This window comes from Akebia trifoliata, chromosome 10 (genome assembly GCF_017979445.1).
Source record: "Akebia trifoliata isolate Shusen 1 chromosome 10, ASM1797944v1, whole genome shotgun sequence".
Classification (NCBI taxonomy): Eukaryota; Viridiplantae; Streptophyta; class Magnoliopsida; order Ranunculales; family Lardizabalaceae; genus Akebia; species Akebia trifoliata.
This window is the reverse complement of record NC_141384.1, coordinates 21,890,997-21,909,591: the sequence shown is the minus strand read 5'-3', so window position 1 is coordinate 21,909,591 and position 18,595 is coordinate 21,890,997. Positions and strand designations below refer to the sequence as shown.

At 34.3% G+C, this 18,595-nt stretch overlaps 1 protein-coding gene across 1 annotated transcript; it reads left to right on the top strand.

Moving 5' to 3' along the window:
* The first annotated feature begins 9,769 nt into the window (after nt 1-9,769).
* On the top strand, nt 9,770-17,073 carry LOC147393268 (uncharacterized). Its single transcript, XM_086455098.1, has 13 exons — nt 9,770-10,030; nt 10,517-10,546; nt 10,695-10,714; nt 12,863-12,976; nt 13,087-13,122; nt 13,294-13,334; nt 13,839-13,960; nt 14,056-14,115; nt 15,329-15,435; nt 16,051-16,114; nt 16,204-16,295; nt 16,411-16,514; nt 16,687-17,073. Coding segments are annotated over exons 1-12 (948 nt in total). The 3' UTR covers nt 16,412-16,514; nt 16,687-17,073.
* The last annotated feature ends 1,522 nt before the right edge of the window (nt 17,074-18,595 follow it).

Below are 18,595 nucleotides of genomic sequence, written 5' to 3'. Positions count from 1 at the left end.
TCCAGATTTAAAAACACTTTCTAAAACAAACCCAATGAATTGCACGGACGTTAAATCTGATAATCCAGATTTAAAAACACTTTCCTCATTAACATAGTAGATTTAAAATCTTACTAAGACTCTTTAAAATCTGAAAATCTAGATTTAAAATCTTACCACACTGGAAATCCAGCCCAACAGTCTTCTAGACTTCATGGAAAATCTAAGATAAATAAAAAACTCAAAAAATATTTTCTTTCAGATTGATCTAAGGTGTTGAAAATAGATGGCTACCAATCTCCAAAAACTTGCAACTTAAAATTAAAATTAAAATTCAACGGTGGGAAATGAATGTTTTTATTGATTTTTTTTTCAATGTACTTAGAATTCCGTCCTCTACAAGCCTGTTGCATTGGATCTTGTTTTTGGAAGCCAACATGTGATCTCTCAATCCTTAATAAGATTAGAATCTTAAGAAGTTAGTCACACTAGACTCACTCTTTGGCTTTCCACTTAAAACTAAAAGATAGCCCTTTGTGTGGCAACCAACATGTCTCTTTACTAAAATTTTCAATTTTGAACCACCACCCTACTCTCTCTTACAATTTAGATCAAGGTGTAGATGCCCCAATTTGAACGACCCCACTCGAAAAGGGCTCAAAAAAGATGTATTTTATATTTAAAAAATCATTAACGGGCCTAAGGGCAAAATTTTTAAAAATTCAATTATTTTTATTCAAATCAAAAGCCTTATAACTTCCAATAGCTCAATGGCCCACAGTAAGACTAATTCATCATCTAAACCCTACCACTTTCTTAACCCCATCATCTTCTCAAAATCTCACCTCTCAACCCAATCCAATCATATACTAATCAAATCCAACCCAACCCCTAAATCAAATTGGACCTAAAACAACCCTAAGTCCAACCCAAATCATTACTCTATCCTAAGCCCAAACTTATACTCAAACCCAATGTCATACCTATGATCACCACCAATCATCACAAAGATCAATGATTATCAAAATGGGACATATATCACCACCACAACCCACCTCTTTAATCCATTTATCCAACCCTATCATCATTCTCAAAAGGCTAACCAACTCACACCCATGTCATAACCTAACCCCACTATTCTCTCCAAACCCCTCATCATAAATCATCCCTACACCCATTCTTCATAATCTACTCATCTAACACATACCCCCACTCATTTTTAACACTTATTATCATCATCTCCACCCTCCCAAAATATCAACAACCACCTCTTTACACAATTATTGTTCTAATCAAAACTCACTCTCCTTAATCTCATCTAATACTTAACCCATTAGAGTAAAAAACAACTCACTTATACCACCTTCCACATATACCATCCCCTTAATTTTAAATTTCATACATCTTTCCTATAAGCCTCATGTCATTCTTCACATTTTCACCATATTCTACCCTTAAAAGTAATCTCAAAATCCTACCAAGACTTGAACCCTCTTATCAAGCTTTAATTCTCTCATCACTCAACTCTCATCTTTTCAAACTCCTAAAAGAAACCCCTCAACTCACTATTTCAATCCATTCACCCCCCCCCCCCTCAAAAAAAACAAAAAAAACAAACCCCATCAACCTTCAAGTTCTACACTACAAGCTACCCAAGTCAAAATAATAATAAAAAATACTTAAAAAATACAAAAAAGAATAACTAAAAAACAAGAAGCAAAAATAAGTAGAGTAAGGACAAAAAAGAAAGAAAAATAATACATTATCCCCCTTCTCACCCTTCTACTTACCTTTCTTCTACCTTTCCCCTCTTCTTTTTATTTTTTTATTTTATATTTTCTAGAATACCCTAAGATGTAATGGATACCCTCATTTATTTTTGGTAGATTGGGTTTCGACTCGGTTGAAGGGGTAGGGGTTTAAAATCATTTAAAAAACATTTCTTAAAAATCCCTACACTTTTGCACACACCACAAAATATTTTGAGACTAAGGCCTTGGATTCGTTTCTTATAAAAATGGGTCATTGACTAAAAAGTTTAAATTTTTTTTAAAATGTCCAAAGGTATGGACAATAATAGGGCCCCTTCCTCAATAATGAAGCCCTCTTTGGTTTAAGTCGAAATTGAAACCCCTCTCACTTGAGGGCACAAATCGATTTTTCTTAATTTTTTATTTTCATTTTTTGAAAATGATCTAATCTAAGGTTACCTAGATCTTAGGTAGACTAATACCATTATCCATACGAGAGTCACTAATTAAAAATAAATTTTTAAAACTATTTTCTGGGTACCCATTCCCACCCTTTTATAATAATAATAATAAAAAAGAAATGTGGCAACTCCAAATCTATGTAATAGAGATCTTGGGACTCGAAAATCCCATGTCTACACAAGGAGAACATAACTATGTTGTAATTAGGTTATTTTCATCGAAAAATAAGCATTCCACTTTTTTCACTTGCCAATCAAATTTTTTGAGTGGTGTGTCTATTTCTCCCTCACTTTGAATATGATCTTCTTATTTTTTTTTCCTGTTAGTGTAGATAATATTAATGTTTTAACTAAGTTATATTTATGTTCATTTTTTAAGAAATCTAGAAGGAAAAAAAGTATTCCACTTTCTTCACTTGTCGATCCAAGTTTTTTGAGAGGTGTGTCTCTCTCTTTCCCTCATATGTTCTTATTCCACGTAAAAATACCACAAATCATCTTGATTGGGTACATTGTATTTTTGAAATGAAGCTGGTGGTACTATCGTTGTTCTTCCCATCGGAGTTAATATTAATTTTATTTTTACCTTACTTATGGGACAAGTAGGGAATCAAACCCAAGAGAAAGAGTGAGTTGAGTTAAGCTAAGAGGATAAAACTCGTCTTAACTAAATGGGATTAAAAACTATTTTTTTTCATGGATTTTTGAACATATCAAGAAAATTTAAAGTTGCTGAAAAATGAACCAAAGTAAATGAAATTAAAAGCAAGTAGACTTATGAAATTAAAGCACCATTGGAGGTGGATCTACTTAAAACATGTTAATGAGAAACTCCTAGTCTTTAGCCTTTTTATAACTCAATCGTAAGGGCTTGGTGTTAGCTCCTTAGATTAGAAAATTTTGCAAATGAAACCAAATGAGGGAACATAAACAAAGTAGAATTCCTTAAACTTCCTACTACCAACTATATACTTTTAGCATACCTTATCTTGACCTAATCTAAGCATAAATATCTATATTAAGAATAAAAAATACAAAAAATCTTAAAGAAAACTCATAAGCATTTTAAATAAAAGAAATGCATGAAACTAGAAACAACATAAGAACTTGCTCTAGGCTTTTCCATTCTCCAATAGAAGGGAGCTTAGCCTAATGTCATCGCAAAAGATTGAAGATAAGGGATTGAAGAACTTTTCTTCATTTCATGGAGAAATTTACAAATTATTCTTTTTCTACTTCTTACAAGACTATTTAGCCCAAAAGAAAATAAACTAGAAGATAAAAATACAAAAATATAAGAGAAGAGACTAAAAGTCTTAGATTAAAGGAGTCTTGGATGAAAAAACCAAGAGAAATTTTCTTTAAAAATTGAGACCCTATTTATAGAGAAAAATGTGTGTAGAAGAGTTCAAAAGTAATTTCTACTTTTCTTTACACAAAATGACAAAAGAGGAGAACACGAGTTAAGGATTAGGGCATTCCAAAGTATTAGGACATTCTAAAGTGGGCCCAAATACTTTTGCCTTGAGATTTTGACTCCAAAATACTGATTTTCTGTACAAAACACACACGTAATTAGATTTATCCAGTAAATAAATTTATTTATGTATAATTAAGCCTAATTATCATCTACTAACATGCAACATAATGTTTTGAGACTTATCATGATTACTACCTTAATGCAGAGAAATATGATGAAAAATCAAGATAAATGTCTAGGAAACGTGCATATAATTCAGTATTTCGAGACACTTATCACACCCCCAAACTTATCTTTTTCTAGTCCCTAGAAAATAAAACTGTCATTTTTACAAGTATCTCGACTGCATTTAGCAAATGTAGCAAGCCCGTGAACCCCTAATGGACAAGTTTGGCTCGTGAAGATTTGCAGAAAATATACCTACAAAATTGAAAATAGCTTTGAAGTAAAAATAGTCAAAATCAAAACTTATATTGAAAAGCACAAGTCTTTTTGGTTTTGTCAGTCAATTGGAAGTAATGTTTGGTATAGAGTCCTAACTCTTATTTCTCTATGATAAAATTTAAACTTAAATTGACCTTTGAGCGATAGTGGTTCTAACTCAAAATTTAAAAGATTCAATTTCCTATAATGAGTTTCAATTTTCTAACTACTCAAGAATTGCTGGAATAACTTAGGATTTAATTCTAAACTTAGCATCCTGTCTGGGGTAATGAGAAGTGTGGACATTCACTTTAATACATCTAAGGGGTTTTATCTGTGATATTCTAGTATACTTATATTTTTACGCTTGATGACTTTCACCCTACTGAAACTTTATATAAACTTTTGGATCTTTGATTCTTTTTTTAGGGGTTTTTTTTCTTGCTCTACTACTTCACTGTTTTTCTAAGAAAAGTAGGTAGTCTTTTTCAAGGTACCTAGTCTAATTCAATGGTTACTGTATAAGGTGTACACAACCCAATTCTGTTTTTCTTCTAATCAACCAACTAATTGAAAAAGGAAGTCAAAGTTCATCAAACCCAGTTTTTCCTTAAACTCTAGGTAGAAAGAAGGTAACAAGCTCTCTCATACAATCTAGACTCTTGGTAACCTTATTAGAAGTGATTATAAATCAAACTATAATTTTGCTCTAACTTTTGCGTAAGAAAAACACAAATGGAGACTCTAGATCATAGCTTCCAATAAAAGACTGATTAAATATTTTTAACTAATTGCTTAAAGATATAAGTTACGATATTGAGCAAAATACAATAAAGTCACCAAAAATTTTATTTTATTCTTTTTAGAATTTTCAAAATTTTATGCTTTTTTGGAATAAAAGAAGAAAATAATAAGTGAAAATCCGACCCATACACCCCCAAACTTAAACATTATATTGTCCTCAATATTTCAACATATACATGCAAAAGTAAAATTAAAATTGATAAAATGAAATGAAGTAGATTAGATAGCACCCGAGAAAGACCCTACAGTCTTGTTGATATTTAATACAATATCCCCTGAAACGTGTGGGTTGCCTCCCAGAAGCGTTAAGTTTAACGTCTTTAGCTAGACGAAAACTTAGTTAATTTTGATAAACGGGATCATCCAGGAGAAGAACTTCCTCCTACGGAACATACTCGAGAAAAGGTTTGAGACGTTGGTTATTCACTTTGAAAGTGGATCCGTCCTTACAATTAAGGACTTCAACAACACTATGGGGGTAAACTGTTTGGATAATATGTGGGCTACTCCACTGAAACTTGAGTTTTCCTAAAAAAAGGTGGAGTCTGTTATCGTACAACAAAACTCTTTGATTGTGAATAAAATTCCTCCTAAGAATGTGTTTATCGTGAAAGAATTTGGTATGCTCTTTGTACCTTTTGGCACAATCATACGAGTTAGTTCTAATATCTTCTAACTCGTCTAGTTGTAACTTTCACTTCACACTGGCTTTATCAAAATAAAAGTTGAGGCACTTGATCCCCAATATACATGATACTTGAGTTTTACAAGAAGATGATAGGCCTTGCCAAAAACTAACCGGTAAGGAGACATCCCTATGGGTGTCTTGAATGTGGTCCTATAAGCCCAGAGTGAATCACTCAATCTCAAAAACTAATATTTCCTTGAAGGATTAACTATTTTTTCTAAGATAGTCTTTATTTTCCTGTTAGAAATTTTCACTTACCCACTTGTTTGTGGGTGGTAAGGTGTAACAACCTTATGCATTATGAAGTACTTCTTTATCAACGCAGCAAATATTTTGTTGTAAAAATGTGAGCCACCATCACTGATGATAGTTCACGGAGTACCAAATCTTAAAAAGATCGTCTCCTTGATGAATTTTATCACAACCATGTGATCTTTAGTTCTACATGTCACAACTTCAACCTATTTTGACACGTAGTCAACGGTAACTAGGATGTATTGGTAATCCTAGGAGATATGAAAGGGTCCCATGAAGTTTATACTCTATACGTAAAAATTTCGACGATCAAGATAAGATTTTGAGGCATTTCGTTTCTCTTAGAGATTTTTCCTAATCTCTAACATCTATCACAAGATTTTCTAAACTCGTGGGCATCACGAAAAATACTGAGCCAGAAAAAATCACACTGTAAAATTTTCATAACAGTCTTCTTACCACTGAAGTGCCCTTCGCAGGCATGATTATGGAAAAACTCTAGGATATTGGCTTACTCACAAGTTGGAATACAACGTCTAATGATTTGATCGGGACAATATTTAAATAAGTATGGCTCATCCCAGAAATACCATTTTATTTTTGATAGAAGACAGAGTTTCTCTTGGTTAGTCATTTCGACTAGGAATTAACATGTAACTAGGTAGTTGACAATGTCCGTATACTATGGAGCATTGACTTGAGAGATTTGCATAAGTTGCTCATCAGGAAAGGATTCAAAGATGGGTAAGGACTCCTTGGATGTCTTATTAACTATCCTAGACAAGTGATTAACTATGATATTTTGTATTCCCTTTTTGTCTTGAATCTCGATATCAAACTTTTGTAGAAGTAGAATCCAACAGATTAGCCTTGCTTTAGCATCTTTCTTTGATAGAAGATACTTCAATGTTGCGTGGTCTGTGTAGATCACGACTTTAGAACCTATGAGGTAAGGACAAATTTTTTCAATGGCATAGACCACTGCTAGCATTTCCTTTTCTGTTGTAGAGTAATTAAGTTTAGGATCGTTAAGGGTCTTACTAGCATATTGGATAACATAAGGTTGTTTTTCGATTCGCTGACCCAAAATAACTCCTATTACATAATCTGAAGCGTCGTACATAACTTCAATGGAATGCTCCAGTTTAGAAGTTGAATAATGGGTGCTGAGGTTAATTCGAAGTTGAGCTTGTTGAACGCAGAGAGATATGACTCAGAAAAGTCAAAGGGAACATCCTTTCCCAATAGTTCACATAAAAGCTTCAAGATTTTTCCGAAATCTTTAATGAATCTACGATAGAAATCCGTATGACCTAATTTCTTTGACCGTTCTAGGAGGTGATAATTTTTCGGTTAGACCTACTTTCCCATGAGAATACTGAGAAAATGATACTTGCAGTATTGTTCGTCCTACTTTATTTGATCTCGAGAAAGCGGTACTAGCCACTCAAAATAAGGCCCATCCATGATGAGGGGCAAGATTTCACTAAGGGGCATGGAGAAGTACGTCATTTCTCTTCTCTACTCTCTGTCCTGCTCGAACGGCCTTTTCTTACTGTTCTGCTGTGGTTGCTGCTATTTGCTAGGCTTCACCACAATGTGTATGACCTTGCTATTTTCGATTGAATTTTGAGGATCATCTTCCAGTCGGATATATTTCTCTCCTCTTTCGAACAGATTACTTAACGTTTCAGGCCTCCTCTTCACAAGAAACATATACAATCTTGAGCCAATTGGCAAAGAGTTCCTGAACGCCACTACTGTCATAGCAGCTTTCTAGGGCCATTGCCTTTTCGTTAAATCTCTTCGTGAATTCCTTGAGGTTCTCCCCTTGTTACATCCTCATACTAAGCAGAGCGTCCACGTCTCCGCCCATTTTCGTATTGCCAATGTAGGATGCCACAAAGGCTGTGCAAAGTTTCTCAAAAGATGCTATCATCCCACTTGGCAACTTTTAAAACTAATTCAATGTGTTTCCCTGCAAGCTAGAAGGGAAAAACCTGCACATTTGGACTTCGTTCCCCTCCCACAACGTTAGCATCTGTTGAAAGTGAAATAAGTGTTCCACTGTGTCTTTTGTCCTAGAATAAAGGGTAAAATGCGGTGGTGCAAATTTCTTCGGAATCTCTCCAACCAAGATCTTTGTTGTAAAGGGGGGATCTTTGCACACCCCTGACGGCTTGCGTAGCCACTGTGCTTATGTCTGTACTCTTCATAGTTTTCATCTCCTTTCGAATCATCTCCCTAATCTCCTCTCGGATTAAACCTACACTACAACATTTTTTGTGTATAGCAGCGGTTTATAACGGTGGATAATTTTATCCCGCCTCTATAGGTACATTTGTTGAGGCGGAAAACTTTATCCGTCTCTATAGGTGCTTTTTTTGCAGCGGATACTTGTATTCGCTGCTATAGGGACCTACGCATATGCACCAAAATTCACCCTGCTTATTCAGTACATATAGCAGCGGAAAACTATATCCGCCACTACAAAAATCATTTTTTTTAATGAAAAAAATTCGGTTCAGAGAGTTCTCTTTATCAAATTTTTTTTTTCAAATTGAATATAGCAGCGGATTAATGTATCCGCCACTAAAAAAAATCAAAATTTTTTTTTTCGGTTTATTGAGTTTTCTTTATCATTTTTTGTAAAAATTGAATATAGCAGCGGATAAATTTATCCGCCACTAAAAAACATCAATTTTTTTTTTTTTTGTTTATTAAGTTTTCTTTATCAAATTTTTTTTTTAAATTGAATATAGCAGCGGATTATTGTATCCGCCACTAAAAAAAATCAAAATTTTTTATATAAATACTTCGACTTAGTGAATTGTCTTTATCAAATTTTTTTTTTAAATTTAATGTAGTAGCGGATTATTGTGTTCGCCCCTATAGGACCCTTACATAACTCACTTACATTATTTTGCAGCGGATCATTTTATCCGCCATTATAAGACCCGTGCATAACCCAATTTGGTATGTTTTGTTATAGCGGAACATTTTATCCGCCGGTAAAAAATACTATTGAAAAAAAAAATGGTAGCGGAAAATATATTCCGCCGGTAAAAAATACTACTGAAAAAAAAAATTTGAGTCGCCCGAGAAATCATTTCCCTCTTCCCTCTCATTTCCCCCTCATTCTTTCATCTCTTTTAGTCTCTCTTCGGCAAATTTGCGAAGCGCCATGGAAAGAGCAAAGTCGGGGGCGATTTTAAATAAAGCTACTTATAAGAGACAAAAACAACGACGATCTGTGAGAATCGCCTCCAAAGAGAAGGAAGCATTGGCGATTTTTTGATGAAACGCCTCCAAAGAGACGTATTGTAGAGGTGGTTTCGTGAAAACATTGAGAATCTCAATCTATTTTGGTGCCAAGCTTTTGTGGATCGATTTTTGGGCATGATTTTCTTGTTGGGAACCCTAGAGATTCTCGATCTCTCTCTCTTCCTCTGTCTCAGACTCTCTCTCTCTTTGATTTTTGGGGCCATTTTCCTTCTCTTACTCTTTGATTCTCCTTCCTGCAAACCCATCTTTCTCTCCCATACCTTGATTCCACTTTAAATCCTCAAATAACATTAAAGATTACAGGTATGTTTTAGACCCTCAATGATTTTTCAATTTTTCTGATTTCTCTATATTTTTTTGATATAAATGTTATAATTCTATACTTAGATTAATTGATTTTATCGGGTTAATTTGATATGAAGATGCGTGCCTTAAACATTGGATTTGTAGCTCCAGATGGGATTGAATGTTATAAGAAATTTTGAAAAATGATGATGATTATGGTTAACTTGAATGTAGAAAAATTTATTGCTTATTTTAATTGTAGAATTATTTTAATTGCTTAATTCAATTAAATGTTGTGCCGACAGAGTTATTATGAAGTTTTTGTTTCATTCTCCCTGAAATAGGATTGACTGGTGACATGGCGTTCATGTTGTTGCCGCCTATAGTTGGGATAAGGTTTTGTGAAAATAATGATGATTGTGGTTATAACTTGAATGTAATTATACGTATTGCTTCTTTTTGTTGGAATTATTCTTCTTGTATTAACGACGAAAAAAAAATTCAGGCGAAGACGGCAGCTGTTGAGGACTTAACAAGTTCTGTGGATGGCTTGCTATCACTTGCCCGCTACCCAGAGATTTTGTTACCCTCATTGTCCCGTCTCTTAGGAGAAAATAAGGTGTGTTTTAAACTTTTGAAAAAAAAATATTTATTTTTATCATCTTGAGAGGAATCTAATTGACATCATGAAGCATAACATTCTGAATGGAACATGAACAAGTATGTGGAAGAACGCCACAAACTTGTAAAATATAAAACTAATGAGTTAAACTAAGTCACCATAATTGAGCCATATTGGGCAATGAAAACTTGTTCTAATTTGACATTTGGACTTGTATTTTTAGCATAATATTGTTTTTGATACAGCCACACCATGTGATTCTATGAGGTTCATGCCCATCAACAAGAATGGCTCAACTACCATATCACCTCTAGAGCATGCCAAGCTCTCCCCACCCAAACCATAATTTTTGTGGATTGAATGAGCTCCACCATCCAATCTAGTCGTACTTATGGATGGTTCCATGATTAATGGAAGAAAGACCAAAATTTGGGCTGATTGGATCCACTATTGTAGATTAAACTCATTTAATTGACCTTTCAGGAGGTCTCAGAACCTGCAGCTGAAGCTCTTGTAAATCTTTCACAAAATTCAGAACTATGAGCAAAGATGGTCGCCCTTGGAATAATTAAAACAGCTATGGAGATGCTATATAAGAAGGACTTTAGCATTACCCGGTTGTTGGTTATGCTCCTAGTTAATCTAACACAATTGGATGCAGGCATCACTTCCCTACTTCAGGTATTGCCTTTGATTATACTGCTCCTGTTTATGTTTTTCTTTATGTTAGAAGTACATTTAATTAAATTACGTAAGTTTTGTTGTTTAGAAACAACTTTATATAAGAGAAGCTTGGGACTGAGTATGCTTTTGTTCTATCATTAGTAGGGTTGTTCTCATTCTGATTAGGAATAGTTTGGATTGTGATTTTTCATTCTATAGAATGGAGATGAGAACATGCAAGGATTGTATGTTATAAAGCTTGTGAGATCATTTTGGGACTGAGTCATTGATGATATAGATTATAGATTTAATTACAATAGTTTCAATTTCTTTTTCTACCTAATATATAGATTCTCATGATTTATATTCTTAGTTGTTTAAGTGTAAGGCTATAAATAGGCTAATGCATCGCAATCGGGCATTTGTTTGTCTATGTTTAGTGCGCTTGAACAATCTTTTGAGATGCATTCTTGGCATTGCAGAGCTGAGGGACATTTTCTATTTGTCAAAATCTCATATCGATATTGATTGATTAATTGACCATTAGTATGTGTTGGATTGATTCAGTCTCACTTGTCCAATGTGCAATCAAGCCTTAAACAATGTGATGATTTGGACTATTATCTAAATTATATATATATATAAAAGGAAGTTTGTTTTATTGGTAATTATTTTCTACTATAAAATAGATATTTTTTTTCCAAGTGTATTATTATTAAGATAGAAGGGGGTGGGGTAAAATATTCAATTTTTTTGGATTTTTAGCGGTTTGGTTTCGGGTTCAACTTCAGTCTTGTCTAAGTTCGATTCGATTTGTGAGGGGTAGGACCGAACTTGAACCGATTTTTTTTCGTTTGGATTTGGTCCCATTTTCAATTCAGTTTTTGCTCCCGGTATGAGGCATTTTGTACACTCCTAGACTACATTCTTTCCATTTTAGTCTCGAGATTCTCTATTCTTTCATAGTGTCGGTATGGCATATCCCCTAACAATGTGTGTCACGATTCATTTTGATGCAATATGACCTGGATCCAAACCCGAAATATGTGTCAAATACCCAAATTAATTAATTGTTTTTCTATATTTGTTAGACACTCTTTCCATTTTACAAGGTTAACATACTATGTACTACACTACATACAAAATTTCCCTTTGGGAGCTGTGGCTTGATCAACAATGCATCTAGAGTTGTTAGAATTGTATTTACTATAAAAATAAATAAATAAATAAAAATAAAAATAAAAAACTTGAAAACACTATCATTATCGAAATCTAAAAGAGTCTTGCTAGAGTGACTAGGCAGGACATTGCGTTACACATTGTACTTACGTGGAGGTGCTCACATAACCAAAGATTTTTCATCCGTATCTCAAGGAAAAGCCTCTATGGCTATGTGCGCACTTCTACATCAGCATCAGCACAATGTGTAACACAGAGTCCTACACAATCACTTCAACATTTTCCAATCTAAAACTATATCAGCAACATGAGGTCAATCTTGAGGTAATTTCTATTGTGTAAATGTTTTGTATTTTGTTGCACTACACAAAATTGCAGGGAGTGCATGGGGTAGCGTGTAATATTTTCTTAAAGATTTTCTATTTTTTGAAAGATTCTTATTTGTAGATAGTTACATGTTTTTATATGTACCATTTCTCTCCTGCCCGCATGTCTCTGCCCACGAATTTCAATTTTAAGATTTATGTCCATTTATAAGCATTATGTCCATTTATAAGCTCATCAACATTTAGGATATGACGATGACAATAATCTTTATTAGCTTGCTTATCTTGTGCCTACTATTTTCAGCACTTCATATGGCTGCTGGTAATGGGCATCTCGATATTGTGGAGTATCTTGTCAGAAATGGAGTGGTGAGGATTTCTCTTTGCTTCTGTTACTGGGTGCCTCACTCTTCATATCAATGTTACCCGAATACTACATATTTGCTTACCCTTATCCATATCGACTACTTCAATTTTTAAGCGTGCTTGTCTTTTACACCTTGTATTGGTTCCATATCCTTTCTGTTTTTGGGTAAAAAAGTCTGTGGCTTCCATAGTCTTTTGCAATTTTTATTTTTCCTATATGAATTATGTTTTACTTCTTTTTGATGAATTATTATATTGGCTGATGTGAGATTTGTGGGAGCTTTGGTTCTTAAAGACAAACTTTGGATGTGCTACATCAAAGAAGACTAAAATTTAGCAATGAAAACAGGCCATGCTATCCCCTGGCCAATGATTTTTCAGGGGCAGTTGGTTGTCAACAGCGGAATGTGTAAGAATACTCCTTTAAATTCGGGCTTCTTTATAGTTTCTATCTTCATATGCTTAATTATCTTCTTTCTAATTCGATGCTTTTTTTTTACTTTGGATTATTTTCTTTAGAAACTTATTTGGAAGTTCTTCGTTGGGGAACAACTCGTAAGTCACTAATACATCTTTTTATTGTGACATTGCATCATAATAAATTTCTTAGATTATCAAAACTGTTTATGAAAATCATCTTCAGTTCATGTCTTTGTTATATATAAGCATATGCAATCTAATCTCATAATGCTGACAAGCTTTCGACCTTTTATATTGATTAAGAAGTGGAGTGGTTCCATGCTTGAGGAGCTTTTGTTGTCCACGAAGTAAGCCTATGTTTTTTTTTTTTTTTTCTAATTTCTTTTTTGGGGATTCACATTTGTTTGGAGATTAGTTTCTATTTTTCCTTCAGTTATATTATAAATGTCATATGTTTATATTATTAACGTGTAGTGGTTCCTGTATTTTCTCTCCTATCAAAAAAGCAAATTAGCTTCTCTTGATAATAATAAAAATTGACATGCTTTCGAATTAGATGCCAATAACAGATCGCAAACAGAACGTGAGAATCGTGTTAATAGCTTTCCTCTAGATAATTTGTTTATTGTTCACTTAGATGCATTACTTGCTTATACTATTAGACTTGTGGATCTGGTTAACGTGCCTAGAGGTGGTGCATTGGATCTATGTAGGTCAGCACGCTTGACACACCTTGTATGGTTGTGCTACACGTTAAAGTCATGAATGTATTGCTGCATTTCCTTTCAAAAGTAATATATATATATATTTTTCCTTTACCCTTCTAATATTGTGTGCCCAGTGCCTCACAGCTGAGGGTCATTCCATCTATATTGGGAGTTTACCTTTGAATGCGACAGTTGAACAAGTTGAGGAGGTGTTCAAGAAATTTGGGCATATTAAGCCAGGTGGCATTCAAGTCAGAATTAATAAGGTATGTTTTGCATATGCTTTTGTGGTATTCCACTATAGTTTAAATATCATGATTTGTTATTTGTGATTTTTATGTGCTTATTGGTACAACAACAGGGATTCTGTTTTGGCTTTATTGAATTTGAATCGTTGAGTTTGAAGCAAAGTGCAATTCATGTATATATTCTGCACTTGATTCTTTTTTTTTTTTGTTGCTACAACTTAAGTTGAATGCATTTCTTGTTGGTTTTGGGATATTATGATATGATAAAATCTACTTTGGCATTGTTGAGCTTTGCCTTGTGGTAACAAACTTGATGATGTGCCCATCAGCCCACCAAAACTGGGGAGTTGACATTCAGATATCTTGTCCAAATAAATGGACTTCTTCAACTAACCCGAAGAACTGGTCTATTCTTTACCTGGATTATAGCTTTTAGAACACTATATAATCAAAAATAAACTTGAAGGCAATGCATAAGACTAGTAAACAAACATCTAAATTGAATGAGACAAAAATCAAGTATCAAAAAGTACAAAAACTACACTGAAATGGAACAAACCAACCTTCCTGACAAACTTTTGTTGCTACTAGGAGATGATGCTTCAGGTGCTGGAGCAGGTGTTGCTGTCCCAATAGACTGTTGCACCAGGGCAGTAGTAGGTGCCACCTGTACAGTCTTAGTAGGTACATTGTCATCTCTGCATCATGGTTAGTGAGACATGCAACTTAATCTGCCACTATGAGTGCATCCAAAATATCTAAGAGTAGAACAAAACATTTATTGATAAAAATACTAAGAAAAGAATTTGGACAAGGTAGCAATATCAAAGACAAGAGCAAGAGTAGCTAATACAAAGATAAAGTTGTATCCCTCTCCATATACCAAACTTGGAAAATTTTCCAGATTTGACATCTATCTTTGAATTGGAAGGTGAGTATTTGAAGTTTTTCTTACTAGTGTTCTCTGATTTATGGTTTGTAAGATGTTGCGTAGTTGATGGTCTGGTTTGATCGCCTCATAAGGCAACCTTTCGTGTAAGAAACATAAATAATTTTTTTCCTGATCCTGATGCTAGGGTATGCTGCTCGTCTATTCCTTTACTTCATTTTTATTTAACTGTTTTATGTTATTTTAAGAAATCCCCTTAACCCCCCAAACCCCCCTTCTCCCTCTCTTAGAATGTTAATAATTGTGATACAAGTCATTCATTCTTCATTGTTTTACACATCTAGTTTAATTGAAATCTGTTACAGGCCATTATTTGTGCTGGAAATTTTAAGAAAAATGAAATCATTAGTATATTCTATTAATGGTTCTTTCATTTTGTTATTGTGGCTTCCATAGATGGGTTAGTAGATATCATGAGTGATCACTTATGTTTTCAGTTTCTTCGGAGGTCTTCAGTTGGGGAAGTGGTGCAAACTATCAACTCGGTACTGGGAATGTGCACATACAAAAGTTACCAACCTCCACCAAAGATGTTGCCGATCCAGTAATTTCAATATCATTTGGTCTTATTTAGTTTAATTATTGTCAGTTATTTGTAGCTTCAACAGAATTTTCGATCTTAACAAAGAGGTTTACATGTATATTAATTTTGGGTTATTTAATTTAATTTGGAGCTTGTTTTATGATTTTTCTTTTGTTTTTTCTTTTTCTGATTTTTTTAATATATTATTTCGTTCATTGTGATTGGTGAATTAGAGGCCCGTGCTATTGTTTGTTAAACCTCCAAATTTGACGGTCATACTCTATGGATTTTTTTTGTTTTTTTGAAGTCCGCTCTCCAATAATTTGATAGTCCAGGGCCGTCATAAAAAAATTCTACAAGAGAATATTTGACGGGAGGGTCCGTCAAATTTCTCAAAATTTGACGGGCTAAGACCGTCAAATATGGGCCTTTTTCACATAGTGTACTCTGTCTTCAGTTATTGTTAGTTATGTATCTTTGTTCTTATGGTGTTGGTCACATCATGTTTCCATTCTATCGGTCTGCATTGCATAAATCTTTGGATCACCTTGATCATAAATCTAAAGTAAAACTAGTAATTAATTGTGCTCCTATCCATGTTTCGATAAATTCTAAATCTACTAGATTTTTTATTAGAACAATTGGTGAAAAGCTTATTGGACTAGTCACTTCAAGAGATGAGATTCCCGATCTGCTTAAGGTGGGTAATGTCATCAAGGAATTCAGGAATGCGTGCTTGGAATTATTCATAACACATTGATGTTTAACTCAATATATGCTTTGCCCCAGCTTGATGATGTGATAGATCTTGTGATACCAAGAGGCAGTAACAAACTTGTTTCGCAAGGAATCAACAAAAATTCCCATTCTTGGTCATGCTGGTAAGCTAAAATATGTTAGGAATTCTATTTATCATTATGTTGTCCGCACAAGCTTCAATTTTGTTATATGATACATTTTCTATGAGAGTTATAATTTGCAATGTCTACTGTGTAGATGGTATTTGCCATGTTTATGTTGATAAGTCAACTAGCATTGATATGGCCAAACGCATTGTTTTGGATGCAAAGATAGACTATCCTGCCGCCTGCAATGCAATGGTAATTCCTTTATATATTCTTTTTACTGATATGTTAGATGATACTGTGATGAACAAGATTTTACATATTGCAGATCTGGCTTTTTATTTATGACTAATATATGCTATTAGTAATTACTCTCCACTTTTTGTGAGATAATAACACTCGGTGTTGTTCACCTTGGTATTGTTAGGAAACACATCTTGTACACAAAGATTTGGTGAAGATTGGCGGGCTTAATGAGCCATGACTTTATATGTATGATGAATGTTGCAGACCAAGGGCAAAGGCAGACATATATGGGTTTTATTCAGAGGACAGGGATTGTAGAAGTAGAAGGTGGATTGTCTTGCAGGAAATCACCTAGGTTTGTGCACCATCATCATCTCTATGTCTTTCATCCATCATCATAACATGCAAATAACATTGGGTCGTCTCATCATTTGAATATGCATTAAAATTCACACACAGAAACAACATTTGTACTTGTGCAGCACACGTTCATACGTGCCTTGGGTATTGTAGTTTGAAGGAGTTGATTTATATATTAATGATGTAGATAATGATGATAAGATAGGTATTTAAACATATGCAGTTCTTTGGTGATTTACTTATGTATTAGTGCAGGATTAATAAAAGTTAGTATGGCAATAGCAGCTCTCTTATATTATTTATTTTAAAGTTTTCAATCTGTACAGGTTGGAGGACACAGGTTAAATGTATATATATATATGAAAAAAAATTACAATAGTGGATACAAATTCCGTCTTTATATATTGTTTTTAAAGGATATATAATAATTTTTTTTTTTAAAAAAAGGTGTATAGCAGCGGATTTTAATATCCGCCGCTATATGTGTTATATTTTTTTTTAAAAAAATTGACCTATTGCAGCGGATCTTTATATCCGCCGCTATATGTATTATATTCTATTTATTAAAAAAATTAACCTATTGCAGCGGATATTAATATCCGCTGCTATATGTATTATATTCTATTTGTTAAAAATTCGACCTATTGCAGCGGATATTAATATCCGCCGCTAAAGGTACTACCTGCAACAGCGGAATACATTATCCGCTGCTATAGTTAGCGACGGAGGATAAAACGACGGATCTTTGGTTCCGCTGCTCATCGCCGCAAGAGCTTTTACCGGCGGAAAAATCCGCCGCTGTAGATCAAAAATGTTGTAGTGCTACCATGAGCTCACTTCGAGTTGTAGCAGTGGCAACTGGCATTTCTTCTTCCCTAGTTGGGTTATACGGTTGAGAATTGTCTTTTGCATTCGAAACGCGATCATCTCCAACAAGAGGTGGATGATCTCGCGGTAAGAGATCTTGTTTTTGTTTTTTACTAATTTGATAAACGCTGACTCAAATTTCGATTCTCTTGAGCCAAATCATCTATTTCCTTATGCATATCCTCTTGTTGTTTCCTCATGGCTTCTAATATTGTCAGAAAGTTAGCATCCGTGGCTGGTGCCACAGGTGGGGGAGTACTGGCTTTGGTCGTTCTAATGGATCTCATCATTGTTTCAACTAAAATCAAATTGCTAAGGTATTTCCCATGGACAACGCCAGATTAATGGGGTCAGATTTCGGTGAAGGCGTTGATGGACTCTACCCTACTGATCCAAAGTCGCTCCTTCCACATCCCTATAAGCATCAGTATGGTACATGTCAAGAATTCTCCAATGCTCAAGTTAGAGTTGTAGAATAATGATGATGATTATAACTAGTTAGTCTCTAATCTTCCTCAATCAGCCCACCCGAAAAAAGTCCTTTAGTTTCTATCGATTTCGTTACTTATAGATCCTTCCTCCAAATAAGGGTTTCCCCTTCTAGCGGAATGCAATCCCAGAGAATTCCTTGATTATCAGGATCCTAAATAGAATGGGGATCTTTCGGGATTGGGTCCATTATTTTATAGAAATCCCTTCCAAGATCTCTGGACTTGACATGCGTAAATTAGGATTACGAATATACTTAGACTAGGCCTGTCCTGCTTGACAAGCCAAGTCTTATCTAGTATTACTCTGCCCTTCTAGCCACGCTAGAAGCTTTCTATCTTCATTTGTCCTACTGTTAGGCAGTGCTAGGAATG

Excerpts from the sequence above, each read along its gene's own strand:
- LOC147393268 (XM_086455098.1), top strand. The coding sequence starts at position 9,770 with ATGGCGTTCATGTTGTTGCCGCCTATAGTTGGGATAAGGTTTTGTGAA. Across the intron at positions 13,123-13,293 it reads TCTTCGTTGGGGAACAACTC|TGGAGTGGTTCCATGCTTGA; the intron begins GTAAGTCACTAA and ends TTGATTAAGAAG. Across the intron at positions 14,116-15,328 it reads TGAAGCAAAGTGCAATTCAT|TTTCTTCGGAGGTCTTCAGT; the intron begins GTATATATTCTG and ends TTATGTTTTCAG.